This window comes from Mus caroli, unplaced genomic scaffold, assembly GCF_978045245.1.
Source record: "Mus caroli unplaced genomic scaffold, Mus_caroli_1 scaffold_1, whole genome shotgun sequence".
Lineage (NCBI taxonomy): Eukaryota > Metazoa > Chordata > Mammalia > Rodentia > Muridae > Mus > Mus caroli.
In genome coordinates, this window is record NW_028227256.1 from 134,713,706 (window position 1) to 134,729,000 (window position 15,295).

The following is a 15,295-nucleotide window of genomic DNA, read 5'->3' on the forward strand; positions in this document are numbered from 1 at the left end:
AAAATACAATTTTTAACCCCCCACACACAAAATGTATAATCCCAAAAGGTGATATACAAAAACATTTGGTTTTTCTTTCTTTTTTTTTTTTTTTTTTTTTTTTTTTTTTGGTTTTTCGAGACAGGGTTTCTCTGTGTAGCCCTGGCTGTCCTGGCACTCACTTTGTAGACCAGGCTGGCCTCGAACTCAGAAATCCGCCTGCCTCTGCCTCCCAAGTGCTGGGATTAAAGGCGTGCGCCACCACGCCCGGCTTACAAAAACATTTGGAATGAAGAAAAAACAATGAAGTCCACTGTTAAGATTATATTGTGATAGTTAATACTGTTGTCAAATTGATAAGATCTATTATTACCTATGGGGGAGATGGGGAGAACTCAGGTCTTATCTGTGAAGGAGTTTCAAGATTAATTGAGGGGTAAGACCTACCCTAAGTGTGGGTAGCACCAATCCATGCTAGATTATATAATATATAATATTTATTATTTATTAGTAGTAATAATAAAGAGACTCAATAATAAAGAGAAACTATGTTTAACATTCCTTTTTTGCTTTGCATATGTGGATAAAAATTGGCCAGTTGCCTCATGTTCTTGTCACCTTCCCTTCCTCACCAGAATGTTCTGTATCCCTCCAACTGTGAGCAAAAATATGATCTTTCATCCTTACCTTAATGTGGCCTGTATTTAGTGGTAGCAACAAGACAAGTAGCTAATGTAGGAAACCAGGAACTAAAAAGATGGCTCAGCAGATAAAATATCTTGCTACAGAAGTCTCACAACCTAAGTCTAACCCCTTGATCTCATGGTAGAAGGAGAAAATTGACTTTCCAGATATGTCTTCTACCTTCCATGTATGTGCACTCTAGCGCATATGTACCCAGATCACGTACACATGTACCTTCATAAATAAAGTAAAAATTACAAAGAGAATCGCCTTCAAGGAATGGAGGCATTGTTGTGATATGCCTGAGCACATGATTTTTATTCCTTTGGAACTGGTTTATGCAAAGAAAGTAGAAGAGTTCAGAGAAGCCTAGAAGAGAAGGCCTAGAATGCTTCTACGTAGAACAAAATATATAATTCTGATAGGAACCCGAGGACCATAGTGCCAAGAGAAAGGCAAATAGTAAGGACCCAGTTCATTGACTTTCAGAAGTGTGAGGGAGTCCAGGGCTGAGTGTATCATGTACGTGATACATTTTGTCAAAGAATCTGGCTAGATTCTGCCCATGGTTGGGAATAAAAAAGAACCAAAAAGATATGGATTAACTTCTTTGGTGAAGGAAATTTCAAGACAGCACAACTTTCAGGCTACGGCACAGCTACTGTTCACTGCTCTTATTCAGATCTCCAGTGAGAGAGAGGAGAAACATGAAAATGTGAAGTTTGGGGGGCTGGTGAGATGGCTTCCGAAGGTCCAGAGTTCAAATCCCAGCAACCACATGGTGGCTCACAACCATCCATAACGAGATGTGGTGCCCTCTTCTGGAGTGTCTGAAGTCAGCTACAGTGTACTTACATATAATAAATAAATCTTTAAAAAAAAAAAAAAAAGAAAATGTGAAGTTTGGTGGAGACTATGTGTGAGCAAGCTGGAAGGTAAAGACAAGGTGAGCTCAATAGGTTATGAAAAGTTACCTGCATGTGGACTTAGGATAGTTATTTCTTACTGTCACCTTGACAGATCTGGACACACCTAAGAGAGAAAATTCTAGGCATGTGTATGGAGGAGAAGGGTTAAATGCTTAGGGAGAGCAATCCAAAATACACCACCATTCAATGGTCTATGGTCCTAAGTGGAGTAATAGTAAGAGGCTGAGCTGAGCATTAACATCCATCTCTGGTTTCTGAATACAGATGCAATGTAACCAATTACATCAGGCTCCTGCCAAGATGCCTTCCTTCAAACTAGAAGACAAAACCAGATTTCTCTTCCCTAAGGTTTCTTTATATTGAGTAGAAACATGGCTATTTACTCATAAATATGGATCCCAAATGTTTATGTTAGAGATCAGTATAGTTGTAATTAGTAGAATATAATAAAAACTGTATGGTAGAACTCCATGTAACTATTGGAAATTAAATAACAAAGAAATGTTTGATAAAACAGAGAAAAAATTGTCAGACTATCTTTAAAATGGTTATGTTTATGTATTGCATAGAAAATTTCAAATAAATAACAGAAATATCTATGTAATATATAACTCACAGTGAAATAATAGGTATCTTAAGGTTCTTTATGTTCAAATGGTTTTTTTAAATTTATTTTAGTATTTTCTAACTTCAAAGCACACCTAAGATTTTGTAGTTGAAAACTTAGTGAAAATAAATATGCAAAGTGAACATCTGCTGCTCAGGAAATGCCTCCTAATAGGCACATGAACAATGTTTTCCCTACAGTTAAGTCATTTTGAAGTAGCAAATATCCTGAGAAAGTTTTGCCATTTAGAATTGCTTTTCAATCCAGAGAGAAAACACTTGGCATCAAATTGCTGATGTTCTAAATCATTGATTTCACGAGTCATCAGAGATCCTTAAGTCCATGCGAGTACTAAGTATTAAACACTATAATATATCTTGGGAAGACTGTGATTAAGGAACACATGATCTTACCAGAAACTCATAGTCAGTTGAATAGTAGAGATTATCTACATAAAACTGACACTGTGTCTTGTTGTATTTTATAACAAAAGAGCCTCCACTTCTGACTACCAAAATGTAATAGGTTTTAGGGCCATTAGTTTCATAAGGAGGACCACATGTAACATTTATACTATTGTCTGTCGCCCGGGAGGTTTTCATTCCAGTGACCTTGTCTGGACCTATCAAAATAAAGAAACATTTGTTATCTTAATGTTTTGATATGTAAAAGTTTAAATACCTTGAAGCACGAGTACAATGTAAAGCATTCTCAACTTTGATCTGCATCACATGAACACAGATTCAAAATTATTTTAAAATCACTTATTCATTATTAACACAGAAGACATGCTTGAAGCGTTCAGTGTGTGCACAATCCCTAAACAACAGGATGTGGAATGAAATAGCAGTGAGAAGAAGTGAGAAGTGAGAAGGATGGGGCCCAGGAAGGATGCTTGAGAGACAGTTAAGTTCTCCTGTACAGCCCAAGCCCTCCTCCTCTCGTGTGCCTGTTTATTCTACTCAACACCAAGTGAGATGTTTTTCAAGCAACTAAGCACTTTCCTTGGTTTTAATATCCCAGAAACCTGAAAAGGCAACAAGAGCATATGGCTGGAGGACTTAGAAATTTTCCAATATTTTCATTCATTCTTTGAGAATGTCTTACAATATACATTTGAGCCTTTTCATACATATACAGCCAAGCCCTTCCTCTTCCCATCTGCTCTGCCCTTCCACCCATTCCCATTCAACTCTGAGATTCCTCCTTTGCTTCTTCTTTCCCCATCAAGCTAGTTCTTGGGCTTGGGGCTCACCATAGTACATGGTCAGCCTATCAAGGATCACATCATTAAAGGAAATTGACTTTTCTTTTCTTGTAGTTATCAAATGCCAAATGTTCCTGAGCTAATGATGGGATTATGTGAGCCTAGATGGTATGGAGAGTGTTTTAATACTGAAGACAACTTTTCTACAGGGATCTGGTGCCCATTAGGTCCTGTAGTCACAGATCCCACCTTACTCCAGGACTCTTTCTTCTTCCATGACCCTAATTGAGATTAAGCAGTTACCAGGGAGACATTACTTAGCCTTATTTCAGCAATGCTACACGGGAAGCAAGACCATTAAAATTTCCAGCGAAAAACATAACATGAAATAAGTACCAAAACATGCTTTATATTATGAAATGTTTTATCAGGGTTCTGTAGGACATCATTAAGTGTCTAGCTGCAGTTTGTGTTTCTAGATAGTAAAGTGAGAATTTTTAATCTAAGTTGCTGAGATGCTTAATTAAGTGTCTGAAGTCTTAGGAAGTACACTGGCTGGTGAGGCCTCCTGCTTTGTTACTTCAACTCTGTCACTATATCGGATAGATACAGTGAACCTTGATTTGCAGTGGTTAAATAATTTTCTATTAAATTATTTAAAACTTTAGAAGTAAACAAGCGTACCAGCAGAAGTAGAAAGAGCAATGCATTTCATATAAAATGGCATTTGCCATTCATGGAAGAAATATTAAAGCCAAAAAACTTACGATATGCTTTTGTGTGAAAATTGCACTTCTCAGCAGTCCCATTTCTTTGAATCTTCCCTTCAACATAGGCAAGTAGGGACACTTCATAGTATTTAAAAGGTTTCAAGCTTTTCACCAGAAAACTGGTCTCATTATTAGGCACTCTTTCACATTTTTCTAGAATTAAAAAGAAAGCCTAAGTTAGTAAGTTTCTGAAAGTCAGGATCCCTGTGCAGATAACTTGATGTTTACATAATATGACCCCAAGCAGACTCCAAATATTGAGGGAATTTATACAGAAAGGCAAACACAACGTGTTTTCTCTAGTCTGTGTTCCTAGCTCCAAATCTTCAGGTGAGCGTATACAACCTAGAGTAACTGCAGAAACCAGGACCATTAAAAAAAAAAAAAAAAAAAAAAAAAAAGGACAGGGAAGGGGGCATCTAGAGAAGGAAAGGGCAGGATATAGGTGACATGAAGAGGAAGACGAAAAATGTGGAGAGGGCTGTAATTGTGCGTAGAGAAGACAATACAGAAGAATAGGGTAGGATGGGGGACATATAAATTTGAAGAGAACATAGGTAATTAGTACTTTATATTTACCCACAAGTTGAAGGGAAGTGCCTATTACTAAAGAAACCATATTCTGTGGACTTAGGAGTCAGGGCTTGAGCTAGAACTGTCCTAGAAGTCTCTTCCCTTAGGGATGACTTTCATGATACCAGATGGTGATGTGCAAACTGCTAAGAGAGGAAATTAATCAATAGTCTTGCCTATCTGTGAATACCTATGAACCACAACAAAGAGCAGCACAGCACAGCATCCCTAAAGGTACAATAGTGGCCCTCATATCTTGGCAGTAAGTAACAGCTCTCTAAGTTGGACTTAAGGCCCACTTAACAGGAGGAAAATTACACCTGGTACTGTAAACACACACAAGTACATGAGGTTAATTTGGTCAGTTTGGTCATATAATCTGGAAGAATGCTACCTCTGGAACTTCCCAAAACCAGTCTACTGCCTAACTGAGTTCTGAAAGCTTATCACTAGTTCTCATTTCTGATCAAAGAACAGTCTTTGTAGCATAAGGAGACAGAAAGACATAATCAGTCAAAATGTAGAAAACAACTGACAGGAGATTGCTCAGCTCTACTTGATGGATCTGCTCACTGACCATCAAGGAAGAGGGGAAGCAGAAAAACTGTAAAAGCTAGGTGACCATGAAGTCTACTGTGCAATTGTGTCTTCCAGTTATGAAAGGAATCCTACAGCCGTAAAATCTCAACAACATGGCTACCTAATGAGACTTGAACAATTCTAACAACAGATGATATTCTAACCTGTATGGGAGAGATCTCATTGGGTCCAACCTTAAACAACGAGATACAAGTTATTAACAGCTGTTGAGATCAGGATGATCCGTCTTCACTAGGAATGTTCTTCTAATTGGTTATCTGATATTCTGATATCAATTGATCATCCCTAAAACACACACACACACACACACACAGGCATGTGCGCAATAGTGAATGGACTCAGATGGTTGTATTTTATGTTTATCCATTTATGTGTACATGTAACTGTAACAACAATTAAAGAGGATGAGGCTGTGAATTTGGGAGAGGCAAATAGGAGAGGTATAAGAGGGAGGAGATGGAGAGAGTTGTGGGAAATGTTCTAATGTATTTTAATTATATATATATATGTGTATATATATATATATATGAAAACAGTACAAATATATAAAAAAATCATAATAAATTCAAATTATCCAGAGTTATGACTTATATCACTAATGTGCTGAAAAGAATATTTAATAAACTATTTGTGAAGTTATTCCCTTCTGACATAACACAAGCCCCAGAGAATAGTACAAAATCTTAAGTTGCAATATTTTAGAATGGATGTTTTCCTCTCACCCTTTCTGATCCTTTACACTGGCCTTAGAGCATCAATAGGAGCTAGTGTGATAGACTTTCAGGGAAGAAGCCATCAGATCATTAGTAACTAGGTTTACTATTAAAGATTATTTTAAGACTGTGGTGATTCATGGAGTCATGAGAATGAGAGAAGAGTTTATTTTGATACTAGAATCTAGGCTTTGCATGGAAGAATAAGTGAAATCAAATAGATTGGAAGAGAAAACTTTAGTTATTTTTGTGTTGTAAAGGTCTAATCCATGGATTTATACATACTATACAAACATGTTAGTATCAAGCTGAATTGCCACAAAACATTCAAATTGAAAGGAGGGATATTATGAGCTCATGGACAAACATGACTAGCATAGCAGGTGCTCACAATATACATAAAGGTGAGAGGAAAAGACAGGAATGTACCTTAAGATATAAAGAGCTGGTTTGTGTCAAATCGAAAATCATTAGGCACATATTGACATTTTGAGTAGAAAGAAATATAGCAAAGAAATCTTAAGCAGCGTGTTATTAGACAGAAGTAACAATAACATAAAAGTAACACTATAGCAATAATCCCCAAACGTGATCAATGGCTCTCTACATGTGGCAATCACCACTTCATATGATGCAAAAGTTAATTGATTTAGCCATCATCATAGATGTAAAGTTGGTATTGTCATATCATATGATTTTATAGAAAACAGAGCTATAGAGAAATTAAGCCACTTGCCATGACCTCATGTGAGGAAAATGAAGCCAGGATGGACACACTGACATCCAGACTTTGAGCCCTACCTGTACCACTTCACCTGCTCTCTGGAACAAAGTCGGAAATGAATGCCTGTGGGGGGTAACTCTGATCTTTGTCTCAAGACCACACTGGTTTACTGTTTTGTGAAGTGTCTTTGTGCTTTCAGGAGCAGTGTTTGGAAAACATTCGATACAGACTTACTGTTAAATGACTTTCTATGTGAAATATCACAATGGAAGTCTCAGTAGTAGTTTCTCTAGGGGTGTCTATTGGGGTACACTGCTGTTACTTTCTCCTCTAGTCTGCTTTACACATAATGAGAATTCTCTCTGAGAAGGCTGAACACAAGAAATGTCAGATACCATCCTCCTACCCACGGACCCTGCTATAGTTGTTCATGGTGTTTGGTTTTTAGGTTAATGCCTTCATCACTGGGATAATATCCCGGAGTTAAGGGTACTGATTACCAGATCTGCTTGGATTTTACTTAGTGACCCAAATTCCTGTGCTTGTCTATGTGACTTCACAAGCATTGTACATCAAAACACAGCTTCATTATGTCATTTAATGAAGCATAAATTTTTACCTACTGAAACAAACATGAAACTGATTTTTTTTTTTAGCTTTGAACAATAAATCTGTATACTTTTTAAAACAAGTAACTAGTGGAGATTCTTAGTACTTAGAATGCCTGGAATATTTGCTTCAAATTACTAAAAATTTCAAGCTTTGGTTGAAAGACTGAGCGTGCTTTTCCCTGTTGCCATCACCCGTGTTTTTAAGATTTGAACACAACATAGAGTAGTGACTCTGCAGGAGCCATTTAGGCTGCCAGCTTTGGAACGTGGTCCCTCTTTTCTGAGGTTACAAACCTCTTGGACCAAACAGTTACTGTTTTTTCATGGCTCTGCTGCTGGCAGATTGACGCTGAAGGACAACCCAGTCTCAGACTGTATTAACTAATCTAATAATGTTACATGCATTCTCTTGATTCTCTTCCAGTGAAGAACCCTCATAAACACATTCCATAATACTTTACATAAACATTCTTGGCTCCTTTATGAACACAAATACTTTGAGGTCTCAGAGAATCAAACTATATGTGACAAGTGAAAGCTTATTTCACTAAATGTTTCAATTTACTTTTTTCATAAAGTAATAGCAGTATTCCCACCAGTTATTATTTTTTTAGAAAATATCAGAAGTAATAAACTGATAATTTCCAGACTCAATCTCCTCTAAAGTGTCTTTGTGGGCACTATTTCAAACAGTATAGACATGTTCACCCCAATGGAATTACTGAACACATACTAGTAGCCAAGGGATTTTTGCAATGTCAAAAGAGACAAATAAAGTGTCATATTTAAAAGATATACACAATGACTCCTAACATCATCACAGTATCAAAATGTGCCCATTTCTTTTAGTAGCTCTTCAAAATCAATCATTTGAATGCACAAAGCTGAAAACTCCTCTTTCCCAGTGATTGGGAGAGGAAAGCTTTGCTGTCAGTTAGTATCACATAAAGCTACAGCTCCTCAAGATATAACATGTGGGAAAATATGAATGTAACAATAGCAAGCAGCTCACCTAGGGTTGCTGAAAGATCATCTTCAATGGCACTAGCCGATTTCTATCACATGAACAGCTCTCGAGATATTAGACCATATTAAAATAAAACTTTGTGTAGAACATTATAAAATCTCCTGATAACACAAGAGAAGTGAATACTAGATATATTTCCCTTCTCTTCCTTTCTGACTGTTGGGGATGCTGAAACAGTTGCATGGAGAGATACTGAGATGAAATGTAGAGTTAGAGTTAAAAGCACTCATTTCCAAGACCTTGGACCTGAATTGGGCTTGGTACCTAGACCCGTGTGCATAGTTCAAAGAACTGAACGGTGCTATGCTCCTGCTAAATCTCCTTGGTAGATAGACTGGGTCTCACTGCAGTACACCTCAGACATGGGTGAGAAAACAGAGGATGAGCCGCCTTCAGATGCGGACAACTCATTTTGATTGCTGTCACAGATCATGGACTAGGGACTGGCTTCTATTGTTCTTTAAGGCCGTCTCAACACAATTGAGAGTGGAGGCTCAATTCCGTTACCAGCTCATAGTTTTGGAGAATAAAAAGATACATGATGTCACCCAAGCTCCCCTCCATTCTCCTTAAACCACGTGCAAGCATCCTATTTGGACAGTGGTATATTTATGTGACAATGAGAAGGACTTTATCCTAGCTGCAGACATGCAAAACTCTTCAAATGTTAATAGCTCATCCCATCCTTACCCTAATTATGTGATTCAGACAAAATACAGATATTTTTAGACTATAAAAATTCAAAGAAACAATAGACATGCTTAACTCTACCAAATGTTCTGATATGCAGACAGTACAGTAAAGAAAATATCAGAATATAAATGTAGCAGAATGGACTAGTGGAAGATGCTGAAAAACAGGAAGAAAACAAACAATGTATCCCTGAAAAAGCTACACTGAGATATCCATAAGGCACACATCCACTGAAACAGAGGATATAAGAAGCCCTTTGTTCCATCTCCCTCATTTTTATTTCTCCAGTTCTATCAGTATAACTTTTGACTTATCACACTCACCAATACACTCTTTATACTTCTTCTCCATAACACTTAGGCTAAGGGCAACATGCCCCTTAACTTTCTTTTAGTCACTTGATTATAATTATTTTAAGAATAAAGCAAAATAATGTCATTGAAATGTAGGAGAATATACAAAGAAAAATGGTTCTTTAGATTTCAAACTTGGTAACTTATGTCTGGTTCCTTCCAGCCAAACGCAGAGAGGATTCTATGAGAGCTAAGTACATTCCCACCTTAGCCCAGAGAAAAAGGACTGTCCTGATGAGTAACCTGCTCTAAAGGACTCTAGTCCTGTCCACTATTTTTAATAAATAATCTAGATATTTATTCTTCTCCATGAGATGCGTGTTCATCTAAGGAAACTCAAACATGAATCTCTCATCACCTTCATAAAAGCCTTGTAGCTCCCTGGCTAAAACAATAATTACAACATTTAAAAATTCTTGATTTTGTTTCCCTAGTGGAATTTTACATTACCTGAATTGTTCTTATAGCATAAAACATATCCATGGGGTTTAGATGCAGACTCAGGCCAAGAGACTAACGTTTTGTTCTCATCTGGATCCCCACAACTAGGCTTAGGTGTTTCTGGAACTGTTAAAAACAGAAAAAGTTATAATGGGAAAAATAAGACACTGCAAAGAAGTATTGACATAACCAGATTGAATCATGAATACCTATCTTTTGATTAATTGTGAATTAATAAAATCTCAGTGAAGTTCTTAGACCTATCCTGGATCATTTAGATTAGATGTATTTCATAGATTCTTTTTTGCTAGTTATCCCACTGATCTGAAGACTACCCAATGATATTCTCTTCTATCAGAATAGTCCCACAGTTGGCCATGTGTTTTGGTATTTTGAGGTATTGCTGTGGTAAGTATTAAAATAAAATTAATGAGACATAGTTTATATCCACAGCTACTTGCTTAAGATAATAGTTTGATGAGGTATGAGTTTATTCATCAATATTCTACCATCACAGTTAATATAGAACATTTCTAGCATTCTGCCTTGCCACTGGTAAATCAAAATGAACCTTCTTGAGACATATCACATCTCCTCTGATCTGTTTTCTATTTCTGTAGATTGAATGTCACCTTGTATTCATCATATATGAATAGAATTAAACAGTAATATTTTGAAAAGATTATATTGGATTTAATATGGCACTTTGATGTTTTTACATATCATAAGTCTGTCCTTTTAGTCATCAGTAAGGCTATAGCTTGATGGTGAATACCACAACAGGTCTTGGAGAACTATTGGAGAGGTAAGGCCTAGTAAAAAAACGTCTTTGGATCATGGCAAACACACCCTCAAATGGAGTCAGTTGGTTCCCCATTCTTCTCTTTTCTTTTTCCTACGTGACACACAAGATGAGTAGTTCTCTTCATGATATGACCTTACAACTGTTATCTGATGTTCCTACAAGAGACCCAGTGTTCCAGGGACATGTAACCATAGACTGAAACTTCCAAACTTACAGTCCAAAAAAAAAAATTTATCTTTATATGGTAACCATCCCATTAGGGAAAAGAAAGGTAAACATTGTTCTTCATTAACTTGCTATGATTTTTTTTTCTATTGGAAGCACTTGATGACTCTTTGATCACTTTCCAGGAGTGGATGCATATCATGGATCTACTCTGCCTTGCAGAAGGACTCTTTCTTCTTATCCTGGGTGAAGAGCTACAACCTCATCGATACTGTTAGTCTTGGCTAGTGTCTACAATCTCTTTCATTTCTCAGATGAATGGTGAGGAGGAGCAGTTTTCCATGAGTCTAGTCATCATCTCTATATCTTTTGTAAATTACAGAGTCAAAATGCTTTACCTTATTTAAATTGGAATGTTTGGTGTCTTTCTTTGTAGCTGAAAGGGCTTTTGATGTATTTTGAGAAATTGTCCATGTCCACTAAATAAATAAATTATGGATACTTTCCTGCAGTACACACTGTATATACTACTTCCTTCAATCACTTCAAAGACAAGAAATATTTAACTATGAAGTCAAAATTATCAATCTTTTTATGGTCTTGCTTTTAAAAAAAGTTTTTAGGAAAACTTGCCTACTCTGAACATAACAAAAATGGCATCCCAAGTTGTTTTGATTAGATGCTTCATAACTTTAGCTTTTAGAAAAATGGAACAGCTGTGTTTTGGATTGCTGGGCATTTGATAACACTCTTCTATAAAGATACTAAAACAATTTACTCAAATGACACGGTATTTATTAAGTATAACCATTAGTTTTCTAGGATTTCCCCTATGTTGACTGACTTTAAAAGGTTGTACTAATCTTAATTTGTTTGTTTGTTTGTTCATTTATTTTTAGGGTTTTGTCTGCATCCATGTGTGTACAAGCATGCATGTGTGTGTGTGCCTATGGGTATGTGGGTGTCCATGTGTTCATTATAAAAATTGGTTCTTTCCTTCTATCACGTATCTCCTGTGAATACTCAGGTATTCCTGCTTGACAGCAAGTGCCTTCATCTACTGAACAGTCTTCCTGGCCTTACTCAAAGTTTTTAATACCCACATGATATTAAACTTTTGTTTATTCTGTAGCTTAATGTTATTTTGGAAGATTAGTGATGGGCTTGGCTTTGGGTATTCCCATTGTCCTCAGCATGAAACAGAGTCACGTTTGTGTATCTTTATGTGAAAATTAAATTTAGGGAAAAAAATACTATTACAGGAAAAATAGAACCTTAACCAGAAGTAAATTCAACAATAACAAGTACAGAATTAGAAAATCATAATGTATTTTGTTAGTTTTCTTTTATCGTTCTTGTTTCTGTAATGATTGTTGCAAAAACAGGATTGCATGTAGCTCAGGGTAGCCTTCACACACTATATAGGTCTTACTATGTTGTCCAGGCAGGCCTTCAACTTGTGATCACTGTACCTCAGACTCATAAGCAGCTGGCATAACAGATATATATCATCATACCTTGCTTTCATTTATGTTTTTGTCTTCTTTTTATCTCTCTCCCTTTTTTCTCCATCCCTTACTTTCCCTTTCTCCCTCTCTTCTCTTTCCTCTTTTTTTTTTTTTTGGTGTCTCTCTGTTTCTGTCTCTGTCTGTCTGTCTCTCTCCCTCTATCTATCTATCTATCTATCTATCTATCTATCTATCATCTATCTCTCCCTTACTCCTTTCCTACTGCTTCTCTTCTCTTCCTCCTAAAATGTCTTTACTGCTTGTGAGCAATGTCATCTTTTGTCTTCTTTATGGTTGACTATTCATTAATCACCATTTTAAAAATTAGCATTTACCAGCAAATGTTAAATTTAATTTGAAAATTTCATTTCTGTCTTCCCAAATTTTGAGAACCCCTTTCTATTTAATAAGGTTTATCCTGTTATTAATTCTATTGCCAAAATTTGATAACTATAGTCCCTATTTTATGTTTAAACATGTAGATTTGCTTGAGTTTTATTTGTTTCTTTGCTTATTTTATTTCTATTAGAAGTAGACCATAATTGTGAAAGAAGTGTTAGAATACAGAACAAATGGTGTTATAAAAAGAAGGGAAGAGAAAATGAATAAAGTGCAAATAAGCTATGTAAACCATTTCACGTGTTTCTACCAGTCTTACAGCAGACACAATTTGAACAACAGAAAAAGAACTTTAGTTAGGTAGGTTTGTATAACCTAGTTTTAAAAATTGACCTTAAAGTGCATTTAAGCTTTTTTTTTTTCACTGATATGCTTTCTGTAATTCTATACCATTATTTTCTGTTCCTCTCCAAAAATAAAAGTAAACCAACAAAAGAAAAAGAAATTTTATGTATTTTATAAACATAAGCGATATACTTACTCCCCAAATCCGTCTGCACATTTGTAACAATTTCGAGGAATTTTACACCGTGATAGAAGATTTCTGCCTCACATGTGTAATTTGTTTGGGCATGAAGGTTGTCCAGCTGACATCTTTCAGATTTGAATTTATCAGGTCTTCTATTGCGTTTTGTATTTTCTGAAAGAGGTAAGTATTGTACACGAGTACATGAAATGACACATAGTATATGGGCTTCTAATATGGCACCATGTGTTTAAGACTTCATGTTAAGGTCGAGTCTCTGAAAATGGTGAAATAATAAACCAAGATCCTGCAGATAACATTGTTATACTCAATTTTGTTGAGAAATCAGTATTGTGACTTATTTTTCTTTAAAAATTGTTAACTCAATATATATTTGTTCCAGCTGTGAACATCCTGTTTTCACCTTAGCCCAGCAATTTCCTGTTAGCACAATGTTTACAGTCAGGGTGAAATTTCCTCTTCCGCCTCTGTGTGTGTGTACCTCCCTCTGTCTTGTCAAGTGTGTCCTGGCACATAGCTGTATGCCTAGAGGAAAAAGAGTCCACCTCACTGAATTCAAATATATGTTTTAAAAGATCCAACCTCTAGAGAAACCCAAGTTCCCTCCTAGAAGCACTTGTTTTCCTTGCTACCTGCAGATTCTTGAACTTTCCAATGATTTTCATTTATGAAAGTCTGAGAAAGCAACCTCCGCTGTGGATAATAAATGCTATGCTTCCTTTCTACAGACTATGGATACCATCATCCTTTTATAATGCCTGCATCTCATCACCCTTTCAACAATGTCTGCTATATAACAGTACTCAAGAAAATTCTTTTAATTAATTTTTCATAATATTTATCATCCATGGGTTGCTCTTTTCATTTATTTACTTTGTGAATTTGTTTCAGTGCCAGAGGTACTAGGGTTATTTTATTCTAATTTATGGCAGATCACTGAGGGTGGGTGAGGAGGACAAGGCTACAGAAAGAACATTTAAGCCACGTCTTGAATAACTTCTGATAATAGAACTTCTCTGCCCAGCATCGTACCTGGCTTACATTGGAGATCACATGAAATATTGCCACTGTCGCAGGTTGCAAGCCTACAGTGGAAATGATATATAATGTTTTCACTGTCGCAGGCTGAATTAAGGTTTTCTTTTTTCCACTCCAAACAAATTGACGTATTAGCTTTTTCTGTTGGTGTGCAGTCATGTAGCGAAAACGTGTCAGTCCCTGTGGAGGAAACGGAGAAGTGCTCTTAGGTGATGGTTCCTGGTGTGGAGATGTGAACCCTCTCAACTCTGAAATCAGACTCATGGAGTACGGTCTTGCAAGCAGGAGATTTCGCTAGGGAACATCTAAGCTCTCCCAAGGTCTGATGCTTCTTCATGATCTAGTCACATTCCTAATTTTTAATTTATCTCTATTTCAGCTGATGCACAATTATACAAATATGTGCACATTATTAGTGTTTTGATATATCTATATGTGTAGTCACCATTTGCCGGCAGTTTCTTTGTCAGCTCAGACATTTGCCATTCATTAGGGAAGATAACATATTATCTCCCTCTGTACCAGATTTTAGTAGAAATGTGTGCTGCTTTTATAAATGCAACTCAAGGAAACATCAAGATAAACAGCTGATTTTCCCATTGAAAAACAATTTCTTTGCTGTTTTCATGCTTGTTGTTGATCTGTTTGGGGTTTTGGAAACAAGGTGTAATCTCACACTGCCACAGAATTCATTCAAAGCCTAGACTGCCTTTGAACACATAAAGTACTCCTGCCTTGCACAGGCTGTGATCACAACTTTGGTATTAACATAACTAGAACTCCCCCTTTGATTTTTTTCCAGAAAACATTAGATGTTTAACTACATTCTTTTCTTTAATGAGAACATTTTGAATTTAAAAAGAAATACCAAAAAGAAGAAAGAAGAAAAAAAAAAAAGAAAAACCAGCAATCTTATGTATAATTATTTCACAACATACAAAATAGGCTGTTTCTAATCCATAGGAACTGCTTTTTGATGGTT

At 36.3% G+C, this 15,295-nt stretch overlaps 1 protein-coding gene across 4 annotated transcripts in view; it reads right to left on the reverse strand.

Annotated features, from left to right (window-relative positions):
- Positions 1-15,295, reverse strand: part of Ptprc (protein tyrosine phosphatase receptor type C) — a 113,226-nt gene that overhangs the window by 34,506 nt on the left and 63,425 nt on the right. For all 4 annotated transcript variants that reach the window (XM_029476882.2, XM_029476881.2, XM_029476880.2 and 1 more), the window contains 5 exons: positions 14,308-14,493; positions 13,270-13,428; positions 9,921-10,037; positions 4,174-4,329; positions 2,613-2,821 (listed from right to left, as the gene is read on the reverse strand). In XM_029476882.2, coding sequence (XP_029332742.1) covers positions 2,613-2,821; positions 4,174-4,329; positions 9,921-10,037; positions 13,270-13,428; positions 14,308-14,493 — 827 coding nt within the window. The remainder of the gene's footprint in view (positions 1-2,612; positions 2,822-4,173; positions 4,330-9,920; positions 10,038-13,269; positions 13,429-14,307; positions 14,494-15,295) is intronic.